At 51.5% G+C, this 15,343-nt stretch overlaps 1 protein-coding gene across 1 annotated transcript; it reads left to right on the plus strand.

The window, feature by feature from the left end:
* The first annotated feature begins 6,512 nt into the window (after positions 1 to 6,512).
* On the plus strand, positions 6,513 to 10,581 carry LOC122676993 (proteoglycan 3-like). The gene is made up of 6 exons (XM_043876695.1): positions 6,513 to 6,600; positions 6,975 to 7,104; positions 7,540 to 7,838; positions 8,319 to 8,450; positions 9,599 to 9,710; positions 10,447 to 10,581. The coding sequence occupies exons 2-6, from the start codon at positions 7,047 to 7,049 to the stop codon at positions 10,503 to 10,505; spliced, it is 660 nt and encodes a 219-aa protein (XP_043732630.1). The 5' UTR covers positions 6,513 to 6,600; positions 6,975 to 7,046; the 3' UTR covers positions 10,506 to 10,581.
* The last annotated feature ends 4,762 nt before the right edge of the window (positions 10,582 to 15,343 follow it).

Genomic DNA, 15,343 nt, shown 5'->3' on the forward strand with positions numbered 1-15,343 from the left:
TTAGTTTGCTGATTCCTAGAATGTCGATATTCACTCTTGCCATCTCCTGTTTGACCCCTTCCAATTTGCCTTGATTCATGGACCTAACATTCCAGGTTCCTGTGCAATATTGCTCTTTACAGCATCGAACTGTGCTTCCATCACCAGTCACATCCGCCACTGGTAGCACCTGCAAGGCACGTACCCAGTAATGGTATGTCCTATGGAAACAGCATGTGGGCACCTTCCTCTGTCTGTAAGAAGGCCCCATGGACCCCACACTACAGTCTCCTTCAGAGTGATAACTTCCAGTCCTTTTTATGGAACACAGTAGAGTCGGGAGGCATGATTTTTACAAGGCAGAAATCTCTTGAGGGGGGCTAAGCAAAGAAGATCAATGTCTGGAAGGAAAAGAAATCAGTTTCAGGAAAACACTTTTATTGCTGGGGGTGGGAGGGGCCAGCTGGAGGCTGCCCGGAAGATCCAGCTCAGTAGGAAGAGTGAAACAGGAGGCTGAGCCGCAGTGAGCGACTGCAGGGCCTCCTGTGAAGACACAGAGGGAAGGACTCTGAGCCTCTTGTTCCCCGACTCAGCCCCAGGAGGGTCTTTCCCTACCTGCCTGACACCATGGTGGAGATGAGTCTAGAGACCCAGGAGACCCGTCCTCTGGAGGGCTGGCTCTTCCTAGTGCCCCCCCCCCAGGCTGGCTGACAGTCACCCCCTCTCCCACCTCCAGTCCGGTAACCAGGGCCACACATCCAACTGCTGCCCTAGGGAAGGCCGGCTGCCAGGGATGCAAATTCCAGGCCCTGATGGCAAGCTAGTGAAGGGTGTCCAGTGACCCCAGAGGAGGTGGGAGGGAAGGAGGGGCCTGGGGCCTGGGGCGAAGGGAAGCAGGTGGGCAGCGCTGGCCTGTCCCTGCCTGCTGCTCCTGCTGCCTGCCCGGCATCAACCCTTAAACAGGGGCTGGACCATGCTGGACACTTGCTGGTCAGATGGGATGGAGACCCAAGCGATGGTCCTCCTCACATTCTCTGTGTCCCAGGGACACACGCACCCCTCTGGCTCTAAGGAGAGGAAGGCAGGATGCCACCCAGTCCTACAGATGAGGAACCAGGCTCGTCCTCCTGCCCAAGTTGTACAGACAGTGAGAGACCAAGCGTGACTTCCACACATGTATCCTGACCCTAAACGTTTGGTGGGACTTCCCTGGTCCCATCTCCAGTCTTCAGGGTGGACTCTCAATGCACTGTACTTGCATCTCCATGTCTGAGGACATTTTCTCCCACAAACAGCTATTGCCTTAATGTGCCTGGATATTAGCAAGTCCCTGGGGACAGTCCACAGCTCCCAGGAGTGGGTGTGTGTAGAATTGCAGTCTTGTGCTCCTCGAGTGGAATAATTCTGGGGCATGTCCTGGGCACCGCTTCCCAGAGTTTCCCAGCAGGATTAACTTGCAGCTATCCGCTGAGGAAGGTGGCTTTATCACACACAGTGTACTGGCTGCCTTCTCCTCCCTGTATGAATCCTCCTCTGATTCCAGCATCTCCCAAATATTCTACTTGCTCAAATCCTGTTTCAGGGTCTGTATCTAGGGACTCAACATACGTCGAACCGCTATTAAAATATGTACAACTCTGTGTAAGATCTCAAATATGATCAGACACAGCTTCAGGAACATGAGGATGATTGCAATATAAGCACAAAGTGAAATTCGCTCAGTTGTGTTCGACTATTTTCAACCCCATGGATTGCAGCCTGCCAGGTTCCCCTGTCCGCGGAATTCTCCAGGCAAGAGTACTGGAGTGGGTTGTCATTTCCTTCTCCAGTGAACACAAAAGAATCTGCTAGTTGTTTCTGCTTCTTGTGCTTCTGTAAAGCAACCCCCGACATGGTGAGTGAATGCATGCGTGCTAAAGCACATCCCTCATATCCAACTCTCTGTGACCCCATGGACTGTAGCCGGTCAGGCTCCTCCATCCATGGGATTCTCCAGGCAGGAATCCTGGACTGGGTTGACATGGCCTCCTCCAGGGGATCGTCCCAACCCAGCGATTGAACCGGTGTCTCCTACGTGTACTACATGGCAGATGGTTTCTTTACCACTAGCGCCCCCTGGAAAACCCTAGCTGTGGCAGGCTCCTCCAAGGATGGCCTTGTGTGATCAGTAACTATAGTCCCTTTGACAGAACCAGGTTAGAGAAGTTGTGACCTGGTTTGTGCCCCAGGCTGAGCATCTGAATGTGACCCATGAAGAGATGCAAGGATCTCCAGAGCATGTCCTTTCAGGCAGTAGGATTTCGTGGCTGGAAGTGTTGGCTGCTTCCTGGCCATGATCACAAGTGATACAACATGGAAGGGAGGCAGGACAGTGTCTTCTACTTTTTTTTTTCTTTCCGTTATTTTTCTGAAGTCATTTGCTTACGGCTGTGCTGGTCTTGGTTTCTGAACGCAGGCTTTCTCTAGTTGCAGCAAGTGAGGACTACCCTCTAGTTGCAGCTCACAGGCTCAGTTGCCTCAAGGCATGTGGGATCTTCCCAGACCAGGGACTGAATCACTGTCCCTTGCATTGCAAGGCGGATTCTTATGCACTGGATAGCCCCACGTCCTCTACCCTTGTGTTCACCTTGGGAAACAGGATTCCAACCACACTCGGCTGGATGGAGTCCACTCCCAGTTGAGGACGGAGGGTGTCCTAAACTCCCTCTGCTGGGGGGTGGGGGCGGTGAGCAGAAAGTAAGGGGTCAATGCTTTGAAGTCCTTTTCTCCAGAACTCCTCAAATTTAGAGATGTACAGAAGGTCCCAGGGTCTTACAGGCAAAGGAAAAACTTCACTTAAACATTATTTCATTTTTTACGTATTTGATTTGGCTGTGTTGCGTCTTCCTTGGGGCTCCAGGCATCTCTAGATGTGGCCCCTCATCTCTAGAGCTCACGTGCTCAGTAGCTGAGTCTCGCAGGCTCTGTTCATGGCAGCAAGTGGGATCTAATTCCCTGACCAGGGATGGAACCCTGGCCCCTGATTTGGGAGCTTGGAGTCTTAGCCACTGTGTCACCTGGGAAGTCCCACCCCAGGGTCTTAAGAAGCAAATCAAGAACCTTAATGTTTTGACTGTGGCCCCGATAGGAGAGGTTACTTACTCAAGTTTGCAGAGTAAGTAGAACAAATTAAGAAATCAAACTGAGGTCCGTTGTAACTGCTGTTGTCTTGATTTCAATAACAGTGGTTTTCCGACACAACTATGGGTTCAGCTCTGTGCTGGGTGCAGAGTTTTCACTCCTGTATTCAGGGACTTTGTGTTCTAGGGGGGCATTGCTTCTCTTTGTTCTGGAATTAATAATAAAGAATAACAAAGTCCCTCGTTTATTAAGCATGAAATATGTGCTGCCCTCTGAGACTTTGTGCTAAGGGAGACTTCAGCTTGTTCCTCACAAATCTCTTCTGCTGGCAGTGTGTTTGTGGCAGACGTGTGACTTCTACCTTTGGGGGTTAAAGTCAACGAGGAGGCATCTGGGCTCCTGGAAAGATTCTGGATCTTGAAGTGGGCTCCATCACATTGTGCATTTCTTCCGTGACAATTCCCCGAGCAGTCTATGATACAGTGCAGGGGGCAGGATGCATCTTAAAGCTCCTTAAGATAAATCTTAAATACAATGAGAGGACTGGCCTTATATTCCCAGAGATGGGCTTGCCTGTCCTTCCCCCCTGCAAAATGATGCTAACCAAACTCTGAGCAACTCAGCTGGTGTCTTAAAACAGAATCCCTGGAGTTCCCTACATCATCCTGAAATCCACAGAGTGGGACCTCAACCAACTCCTGGTGTTTACTGGTTGACTAGGGGGGCCGTTGGGTCCTGGATTCCTGACAAAGGCTACCCCCAAGCCCACATGCCACATACTGTCCTCAGAGGCCTACTGGAGTGGATCTCAGTAGAGGTAGGTCCTTTCATCAGCCTTGGTTTGTGGATGGGAATATTGAGAGCCAGATTGGCTGACCCTGGAGTGGTGATTGCATTCTACATCAGAGCACACTGCCTTCTGCGTGATGTGGGGCTGGACGGACTTCACACGAGGGGCAGAGTTGAAACCCCTTCGAGCAGAGATACAAACAGTAAGCTGGGTAGGTGGGGTTTCATGGATGCTGAAAAGGTAGGCACCATTAGCTAATCGGGGTAACACAGCTGAGTGAATCCAAGACAGCAAGGACATGGGAGTCAGACACTAGGGTCAGACATGCGCCTTTGAACTAGCTGTGTGGACTTGGGCAAGTTACTTAACTTCTCTGATGGATCTGTCAACTGAAATGGCAGTGTCTAAAGCCCTCAGGTGAATGTAAGGATTAAGTAAGTAGGATAAGGATGCTAAAGCCTTAATGAAGCACAGCTATGGGATGGTGGTGGAGCTTCAGAGATGTTATGTCCAGACTTCCAGCCCCAGGGTTAAGACTCTGAGCTTCCCCTGCAGGGAGTGTGAGTTTGATCCTTGGTTGGGCAACTAAGACTCCGCCTACATCGTGGCAAGGCCTAGAGAGCTGTGTCCAGTTTCACACCAGACAGGCATCATCGTGATGACTGAGGGGGTCCCTGAAGTCACAGGGATGTCTTTGCCCAGGGTCAGCCTAGGGGAGGGGCCGCCCAGAGGGATGGGCACACAGGGGAGGAGGCCAAGGAAAGGCGGGCAGATAAGGAGCCAGAAGGCCTGTCTCTGACTTGTCGTGTGGTCCTGGGCGATTATTTCAGCTCTCTGAGAGGCCATTTCCAAATGTGTGAAACAGGAATTTTACATGAAACAGCCCTGAAAGCCTATCATGGTGCTGGTTCCCAACACCAGCCGATGTTACTGGTCATCCCAACTGCTGAGTGAAATGGTGTCCTTGGCCTGGGCCCAGGACTGGGAGAATAATGGGGGGTGGGGTGGGGTGGGTGGCCCTCTACTCCTCCTCCAAGGGAAGTCTCCAGTTTGAAATCTGGGGACCAGGTTTTCCCTCTCTGGAATTGACTAATCCCCCCAATCCCCAAGTCAGGTAGATAAGCTGAGGGTCCAGTCCATTGGCCCCGTGAGATAACGGCTGAGACTGTTACTCTGCAATCAGCCCAGAAGTGACCTCTCAGACACTTCTCCATTTGCAGGGCCCCGGGGAGAGCAGAGGCCAGGCAAGAAGGCCTAGGTGACCCATCCCTGGTGCCCTGAGCACTGGGATGGAATCCAAGGTACAAAACTATCCTGCCCAGCTAGGATACCCCAGAGTGGAGGCACCACCCTGACCAGTCCATGGGCTCTGGGCCGTGATGTCTGCAAAATCAAGCCTCAGCCCTGCTGGCCCCTTCTGGATTGCAGTGAATGTGGATTGATGTCTTGCGATTGATGAATATCTTGACATTTTGTTTATCACGGTACTTTTGCATTGATTCTGACTTTTAAGAACGATTGTATGAAATGTTTATTTATCTTGACTACTGAACTCTTTAGTGTCCCATTAAACTCTGCAACTGAGCTGAGTGCCTCACTTGCTGCCCCAGGTGCTGACCGTGGGGGCTCCTGGATTGGAAGGGAAGCGTGGCCCACAGAGAACTGGAATGAATCACTACGAAGGTCTCCACTCCAGCTGTTGCTTCCTTATGAGAAGACCACCTCTAGGCTGGACACCAAGGCCTGAACTAGGTCAGTGATCCTCAGCAGAGGCAGTTTTGCTTTCTAGAAGAGATTTGGAAATGTGTGGAGACATATCAGAGTGACTTAACGCTGCTAAACTTTCTACAAAAGATAGGACAGCCACTCCGACAACCCCTATCAAAGAATGATTTGACTCCCAACAGTCATTGTGCAAAGGCTGAGAACCTTGATTGAGAGCCACAGTATAAAGGAAACAGCATACATTTTTCATCTTAAAGATGAGAAAGAAATAGGCAGAGAGGAGAGGGAGAAACATGAAGAGAGTGAAGAAGGGAAAGAGGAGGAGAGACAGACAGAGACACAGGGAGAGAAGATTTTGAGCCTCAGAGGCTTAGTAATCCCAGCTCCCCCGCGTCCTGCACAACCTTGGCTAGTCACCTGCCCTCTCTGAATCATTCTTCACACCAGTTAGTCAGGCTAATTGCACATTCTCGTGGGACCGAGGTCAGGAAGGTGAGGGGTCAGGAAGGTAATGCACATGTAGCCTGCACACATGGTCCACAGAAGTGCTCAGGAGGGCCGCGCTTCCCCTTAGCCTGCCCCCTGCTCCCCCCGGTGTCCCTGCTCCCTGGGATCCTCATGGCATTTGCTGAAACACTGACCCAGGGAAGGCTGCTCCTGGGACTGAATAGGACAGTTTAGACCTGGACCCTGTAGGGGCATTAATAAAAACTCAGTCTGGGCAATAGTCATGGGGGCTTCTGGAGAATACTAGGGTGTTTGGGCATCTGTGTCCAAACAGGAGGTAGGTACCTGAAGTCCCAGCAGTGTGCAGCGCTCAAGGGTGGGAGGACTGAGCCAACTGCTTATCAGCCCCACTGTCCAACCGCCCGAGCCTGGGGCAATCCTCCTGGCCTCTTCCCACTTCCCCAAAGCCCGGTATAAGGGCAGCTTCTGTGCGCCAGTAGCCAGAGGCGCTGAGAGTGGAGGCTTCAGGCTCTCAGGAGGTAAGTGCTCCCTCGGCTTCCCCGGGAGGACAGGCCCCGGGCTGGGAAGAACCCGGGCTGTATATGGGAAACACCAGGGATTGTGGTCCTCTGCACCATGATGAGCACTGTCCTCCCCCTTCTTCCCCAGTGTGTCTGACTCTGGCGCTGAAGCTGAGCACCCCTGTTCCTCTAGGGGTGATGGTCTGAGCTGAGTGCTGTCCCAGGGAGCCGAGAGGCACTCTCAGGAAAGGGACTCTTGTACTTGAGCTCCCAGCCCTGTGTTCATCCCCTGATCCTCCAGCTCGGGGTCTGTTCTCTGGGGACAAGGAAGCTCTCTCGTTTGCCCTTTAATCTACCAGTTAAGCAGACACTTTCTCTCCACTGTGTTCCAGGGACCGTGCAGACACAAGGAAGTCCCCAGGAGGGAACGTGGAGCTGTGTGTCTGTCACAAGACTGCAGGGACATGAGAGGCTGCCTGCTCCTGCCCTTTCTGCTGGGGACAGTTTCTGCTCTCTATCTGGGTGAGTCCTCCCCTCCCCTTCTCATCTGTTCTCCTTTCTTCTTTCCTGCATTCCTTTTTGCTACTATGGGTCCAGGGCCACAGCCCCTCTTCAGTTGCCCCAGCCCATCTCTAGTTAGATTTCTCCTGGACCTAGAGCTGTGACCTGAACTTTCCCTCAGGGCTCCTTTGCCAGGAAAAACACCCACCTGTGAAGACGAGGGCATCTCACAAGTCTCACTCCCAAATTACCTGCACATGGTGTCAGCCAGCTTCAGGGTCTCATGCAATTGTGTGTGTGATGCAAGAATTCTGGCTCATCCAACCCCCAAGGGATCCTCCCAGTCTTTGATCCCAGAGGGAATCCCTAGGAGAACACAGTGGAGCCATCAGAGCTGTCCGTGGTCCTGGAGGGAGGTGGTACCTTGTCTAACGGTGAGCTATTTCTTTTTTGCAGAGAAGGATGCCCCGCATCTGGGTGGTCCGGAGACAAAGGCAGACCTGAGCCAGGATCTGGAAGGCTCAGGGGGGCAGGAAGGCGTGCTGCCCCTGAGTGGTGAGGTGCTTGAGTCGGGGGCACAGGAGGCCGAGGACGCCCATGACGATGAGTTGGACTCAGAGTTACACCCAGATGATTTAGACAAGGACGTGCAGTGCCCCAAGGAAGAGCAAACAGTGCGACTTCTGGGCAGTCCTGAGTGTGAGAGCTGCCGCTACACAATGGTGGTGACCCCCAGGACGTTTAATGGAGCTCAGGTATATGGCACCAAGGCTGCTTCGGGGACCAGGGATGGAGAGACAGGATTGGATTCAACGTTCTGTTTCTTATTACTTAGATTAGTGGTTCTCTTAGGCTAATATGCATCAGAAAAGAAAGTGAATGAAAGAAAGTGCAGTTGCCCAGTCGTGTCTGACTCTTTGAGACCCCATGACAGTAAGCTATCAGGGTCCTCTGTCCATGGAATTTTCCAGGCAAGAATACTGGAGTGGGTTGCCAGTTCCTTCAGCAGGGGATCTTCCCAACCCAGGGATCAAGCCCAGGTCTCCGGCATTGCAGGAGGATTCTTTACCAGCCGAGCTACCAGGAAAGCCCACATAAAGGCACAAGAGATGGGATTCAGGGGAAGCAGTAGATACCTGATTTCTGATTTGCAAAGGGATGTGGGGTCTGTCCTGGAGGCTCAGGCATTTAACAAGAAATCAGTGAATTTTCTCTCCCACCTATTCTCTCTGCAGACAGTCTGCAGGAGGTGCTACCGAGGTAACCTCTCCTCCATCCACAGCTTCAGTGTCAACAGTCTCATCCATCGCTTGGCCATAAGGACCAACCAAGCGCAGGTTTGGATCGGAGGCTTCATCAGAGGTTGGGTAAGTGAGGGGTCAATGTCCAGGGAGAGGAAGCTCTTTCTTTCTGTCCTCTATAAAAAAGGTTGGCTTAATACTTGGGAAGTCAATCCCCTATCTTTTACAGCCTTTTTCATTTATTCATATTTGGCTGCACCCAGGCTTTCTCTAGGTGTGTCTGGGGCGCTCCCTCACTGGGGGTTATGGGTTTCTTCTTGAAGTGGCTTTGCTTGTTGGGGCACACAGAATCAAGAGCCCTGGCTCAGCAGTGGGAGCACAGGTGGGTGCTCTGCGTCACATGGGATCTTCCAGGAACAGGGATCAAACCCATGGCCCCTGCATGGGCAGGCAGCTTCTTCACCACTGGACCATCAGGGAAGGCCCAGGGGGGAGGGTGCGTCTGATTGCCTCAAGGCCCACCTACTCCCATCGAGCCTCATCCTGGCACCTGAAGCTGCCTTGTACTGACCTAGGAGAGGTGATGATTGAGCTCTTCTCTTCCTCACCGATGTTCAGTGGCTTCATGCTTACAGCTTGAAATCTGCCACAGTGGATGCATTTACACTGAAGAAGTGGGCAATTATTATAAATCAAGATTCTTTCTTTCCTCTGCCTCTCATCTTCCACCAAAGCTGGCTGTGACATGTCTATCAGCCCATCACTGGAGGCAGGAGGTAGAGTTCAGACCCAGCTCTGCGCGTTACTGGCTGAATGACTGCCTCTTAGTTCAGTGTTCTCATCTCTAAGTGGGTCCTTCTCTCAGAGTGACCTTGGGGACTGTGACTAAGTTCTGTTACATTTGCTGCTCATGTGTGGTTCAAGGACCAGCAGTATCAACATCTCCTGGCACTTGTTGAAATATAGGATCTCGGGCCCCACCCCAGACCTCCTGAATCAGAATCCACATTTCCAGCAGATCCCTAGGAGATGTGTCTGCTCAGTGAAGTTTGAGAAGCTTCCTCTGTGTGGGAGCTGGGAGTGATGTTTGCTCTTCCATGTCATTGCCTGAGAACCCTGGGGGGTTGGTCTGTGTGGTGGGGTCCTAGCCAGGTGACACAGTGAGAGGAGATTATAGACACAGTGTCCAGAGGGGATGCTCAGGGGACTTTCAGGAGCCCCAGCCTCTGTGTTCCTGGACCTCTGCCCTCTGACCCAGCCTCTCTCTTCTCTAGTGTCTGTGGAAGAACTATTGCTGGATTGATGGGAGTTCTTGGAATTTTACAAACTGGGCCCGTTGGCAACCTACGTTTGGGTATGGCCACTGCATAGCCCTTTGCACCACAGGTGAGGGGGCCAGGGGCCCAGACAAGGGGGCGAGGTGGACTTGCACACATGTCCCTGTGAGCTGCACACACACGTCTCCCCTCCTAGAGAACCCCGCCCTGTGTGTGAGCAGGGCTGGGGAGCAGGGATCCTCAGAGTCCCAGTGAGGGGTCCTGCATGGGGCTGGGGGCTCTGTGTCCTCCAGACTCAGCGAGGCTCCTTCCCTTCCTCTGATGGGACGGTGACAAGGAGCTAGTGTGGGACAGACGGGAGGGACACTCGGGAATCGGAGGTGTGGCCGAGGGACACAGGAAGACGTGGGAACAAGGGCCAGCTGACAGATGAGTTCCCAGCTCCCACAGCACGGCTGCCCGACGTGCAGGAGTTTAGAACGGGGGGAAGACCATGCGGGCTGGGGTCAGATGGCCGAGGTCCACAGTTGGCTCTGCCCCTTGTCTGCTGAGATCAGGGTGGGTTGTCAGTCCCCCGAGCCTCAGTTTTCCCGCCTGTGAAACGGGAGAGATGACAGCCCTGACCTCGTGGAGTCCCTGTGAGGGTGAAAGCACAGTCCATAGGAAGCACTTAGCACTCTGCCTCTGCAGGGGAGGCGGTCAGTGAAGGGGGCTAGCTGGGACATGGGGAGACATGCGGCCCTCAGCTTGGTAGGCAGAGGTGAGCTGTGAGGCGCGTGGGACTGGGGTGGGGGGACACAGGCACACAGGCGTGCAACTGATATCGCTGTGTTCTCTGCCCCCAGGGGGTCGCTGGCGACGAGCTCAGTGTAATAAGCAGCTGCCCTTCGTCTGCTCCCACTAAGCCAGAGACGGGAAACCCTGCCTCCTTGCTCCCCGGCCTGCCCGGTCTCTCCCTTCGCCCCCTTGCCCCCAGCCTCCCCACATCATAAAGCCTCGTTCTCACAGCATCTCCTGACTGGTTTCTTCATTGCACACTTTGCAGGAGTCCCCTAGGTTGGAAAATCCTGGAAGCTCTCATTCGGCCTTTCCTGGGAAAGATTGAGGGCAGGCAGAGAAGGGGATGACAGAGGATGGCATGCTTGTATGGCATCACTGACTCAATCAACATGGGTTTGAATAAGATTCAGGTGTTGGTGATGGACAGGGAGTCCTGGCGTGCTGCAGTCCATGGGGTCGCAAAGAGTCGGACACGACTGAGCAACTGAACTGAACTGAAGTGTTGTTCCATGTCCAGTTCTAACTGTTGCTCCCTGACCTCCCTACAGATGAGTCAAGAGGCAGGTCAGGTGGTCTGGTATTCCCATCTCTTGAAAAATCTTCTGCAGTTTGTTGTGATCCACACAAAGGCTTTGGCATAGTCATTGAAGCAGAAGTAGATGTTTTTCTGGAACTCTCTTGCTTTTGTGATGATCCAGGGGATGATAGAAATTTGATCTCTGGTTCCTCTGCCTTTTCTAAATCCAGTCATGGTTCTTGGAGAATTTTGAGCATTAGTTTACTAGCGTGTGAGATGAGTGCAATTGTGCAGTAGTTTGAGCATTCTTTGTCATTGCCTTTCTTTGGGATTGGAATGAAAACTGACCTTTTCCAGTTGTGTGGTCACTGCTGAGTTTTCCAAACTTGCTGGCATATTGAGTGCAGCACTTTCACAGCATCATCTTTTAGGATTTGAAATAGCTCAATTGGAATTCCATCCCCTCCACTAGCTTTGTTCATAGTGATGCTCCCTAAGGTCCACTTGACTTCACATTCCAGGATGTCTGGCTCTAGCTGAGTGATCATACCATCGTTATTATCTAGGTCATGAATATCTTTTTTGTACAGTTCTGTGTATTCTTACTACCTCTTAATATCTTCTGCTTCTGTTAGGTCCTTACAATTTCTGTCCTTTATTGTGCCCATCTTTGCATGAAATGTTCCCTTGGTATCTCCAATTTTCTTGAAGAGATCTCTAGTCTTTCCCATTCTGTTCTTTTCCTGTATTTCTTTGCACTGATCACAGAGGAAAGCCGTCTTCTCTATCCTTGCTATTCTTTGGAACTCTGCATTCAGATGGGTATATCTTTCCTTTTCTCCTTTGCCTTTTGCTTCTCTTTTTTTCACGGTAATTTGTAAGGTCTCCTCAGACAACCATTTTGTCTTTCTGCATTTCTTTTTCTTGGGGATGGTCTTGATCCCTGTCTCCTGTACAATGTCACAATCCTCCATCAACAGCTCTTCAGGCACTCTGTGTATCAGATCCAATCCCTTGATTCTATTTCTCACTTCCACCATATAATTGTAAGGGATTTGATTTAGGTCATACCTGAATGGTCTAGTGGTTTTCCCTACTTTCTTCCATTTAAGTCTGAATTTGGTGATAAGGAGTTCATGATCTGAACCACAGTCAGCTCCTGGTCTTGTTTTTGCTGACTGTATAGAGCTTCTCCATTTTTGGCTGCAAAGAATTTAATCAGTCTGATTTCAGTGTTGACTATCTGGTGATGTCCCAGTGTAGAGTCCTCTCTTGTGTTGTTGAAAGAGGGTGTTTGCTATGACCAGTGCGTTCTCTTGGCAAAACTCTATTGGCCTTTGCTCTGCTTCATTCTGTACTCCACAGCCAAATTTTCCTGTTGCTCCAGGTGTTTCTTGACTTCCTACTTTTGCATTCCAGTCCCCTATAATGAAAAGGACATCTTTTTTTGGGTGTTAGTTCTAAAAGGTCTTGTGGGTCTTCATAGAGCTGTTCAACTTCAGCTTCTTCAGCGTTACTGGTTGGGGCATAGACTTGCATTACAGTGATATTGAATGGTTTGACTTGGAAACGAGCAGAGATCATTCTGTTGTTTTTGAGATTGCATCCAAGTACTGCATTTTGGACTCTTTTTGTTGACTATGAAGACTATTCTATTTCTTCTAAGGGATTCCTGCCTGCAGTAGTAGATATAATGGTCATCCGAGTTAAATTCACCCATTCCAGTCCATTTTAGTTTGCTGATTCCTAGAATGTCGATATTCACTCTTGCCATCTCCTGTTTGACCCCTTCCAATTTGCCTTGATTCATGGACCTAACATTCCAGGTTCCTGTGCAATATTGCTCTTTACAGCATCGAACTGTGCTTCCATCACCAGTCACATCCGCCACTGGTAGCACCTGCAAGGCACGTACCCAGTAATGGTATGTCCTATGGAAACAGCATGTGGGCACCTTCCTCTGTCTGTAAGAAGGCCCCATGGACCCCACACTACAGTCTCCTTCAGAGTGATAACTTCCAGTCCTTTTCATGGAACACAGTAGGGTCAGGAGGCATGATCTTTACAAGGCAGAAATCTCTTGAGTGGGGCTAAGCAGAGAAGATCAATGTCTGGAAGGAAAAGAAATCAGTTTCAGGAAAACACTTTTATTGCTGGGGGTGGGAGGGGCCAGCTGGAGGCTGCCCGGAAGATCCAGCTCAGTAGGAAGAGTGAAACAGGAGGCTGAGCCGCAGTGAGCGACTGCAGGGCCTCCTGTGAAGACACAGAGGGAAGGACTCTGAGCCTCTTGTTCCCCGACTCAGCCCCAGGAGGGTCTTTCCCTCCCCACCCCACAGCGCAGTGGAGATGAGTCTAGAGACCCAGGAGACCCGTCCTCTGGAGGGCTGGCTCTTCCTAGTGCCGCCCCCCCCAGGCTGGCTGACAGTCACCCCCTCTCCCACCTCCAGTCCGGTAACCAGGGTCACACATCCAACTGCTGCCCTAGGGAAGGCCGGCTGCCAGGGATGCAAATTCCAGGCCCTGATGGCAAGCTAGTGAAAGGTGTCCAGTGACCCCAGAGGAGGTGGGAGGGAAGGAGGGGCCTGGGGCGAAGGGAAGCAGGTGGGCAGCGCTGGCCTGTCCCTGCCTGCTGCTCCTGCTGCCTGCCCGGCATCAACCCTTAAACAGGGGCTGGACCATGCTGGACACTTGCTGGTCAGCTGGGATGGAGACCCAAGCGATGGTCCTCCTCACATTCTCTGTGTCCCAGGGACACACGCACCCCTCTGGCTCTAAGGAGAGGAGGGCAGGATGCCACCCAGTCCTACAGATGAGGAACCAGGCTCGTCCTCCTGCCCAAGTTGTACAGACAGTGAGAGACCAAGCGTGACTTCCACACATGTATCCTGACCCTAAACGTTTGGTGGGACTTCCCCGGTCCCATCTCCAGTCTTCAGGGTGGACTCTCAATGCACTGTACTTGCATCTCCATGTCTGAGGACATTTTCTCCCACAAACAGCTATTGCCTTAATGTGCCTGGATATTAGCAAGTCCCTGGGGACAGTCCACAGCTCCCAGGAGTGGGTGTGTGTAGAATTGCAGTCTTGTGCTCCTCGAGTGGAATAATTCTGGGGCATGTCCTGGGCACTGCTTCCCAGAGTTTCCCAGCAGGATTAACTTGCAGCTATCCGCTGAGGAAGGTGGCTTTATCACACACAGTGTACTGGCTGCCTTCTCTTCCCTGTATGAATCCTCCTCTGATTCCAGCATCTCCCAAATATTCTACTTGCTCAAATCCTGTTTCAGGGTCTGTATCTAGGGACTCAACATACGTCAAACCGCTATTAAAATATGTACAACTCTGTGTAAGATCTCAAATATGATCAGACACAGCTTCAGGAACATGAGGATGATTGCAATATAAGCACAAAGTGAAATTCGCTCAGTTGTGTTCGACTATTTTCAACCCCATGGATTGCAGCCTGCCAGGTTCCCCTGTCCGCGGAATTCTCCAGGCAAGAGTACTGGAGTGGGTTGTCATTTCCTTCTCCAGTGAACACAAAAGAATCTGCTAGTTGTTTCTGCTTCTTGTGCTTCTGTAAAGCAACCCCCGACATGGTGAGTGCATACATGTGTGCTAAAGCACATCCCTCATATCCAACTCTCTGTGACCCCATGGACTGTAGCCGGTCAGGCTCCTCCATCCATGGGATTCTCCAGGCAGGAATCCTGGACTGGGTTGACATGGCCTCCTCCAGGGGATCGTCCCAACCCAGCGATTGAACCCATGTCTCTTATGTCTCCTGCATGGCAGGTGGTTTCTTTCCCACTAGCGCCCCCTGGAAAACCCTAGCTGTGGCAGGCTCCTCCAGGGATGGCCTTGTGTGATCAGTAACTATAGTCCCTTTGACAGAACCAGGTTAGAGAAGTTGTGACCTGGTTTGTGCCCAGGCTGAGCATCTGAATGTGACCCATGAAGGGATGCGAGGGTCTCCAGAGCATGACTTAGAGACTGGAGAAGAGTGGACTGTTCTAGATACTTTTCATGTATTAGTTAACCCTCACTACAACTCTGACGTGGGACTGTACACTGCCGTTTTACAAGTGAAGACACAGGAGCCCAGGAAGGTGAAGTGACTTGTCCAGATGAAACAGCTGATGAAGGCAGAGCCAGGATTTAGCACAGGTACACCTCACCCCAAAGCTTTTTATCTAAACCAGCAACAATAACATTAACTGGGAATGGGTTATAAATATAAACCCTTACACCCCAGATTTGCTAAACCTGAAATTGAGGGGATGCACCCCAGAGACCTGTGTTTTAACCAGACTTCTGATGCATCCTGGGACTTCCCTGGTGGCTCAGATGGTAAAAAGTCCGTTTGCAATGTGGGAGACCCAGGTTTGATCCCTGGGTCAGGGAGGAGCCCCTGGAGAAGGAAATGGCAACCCACTCCAGTATTCT

The sequence above is a fragment of the Cervus elaphus genome, chromosome 1 (genome assembly GCF_910594005.1).
Source record: "Cervus elaphus chromosome 1, mCerEla1.1, whole genome shotgun sequence".
NCBI classification, from domain to species: Eukaryota; Metazoa; Chordata; class Mammalia; order Artiodactyla; family Cervidae; genus Cervus; species Cervus elaphus.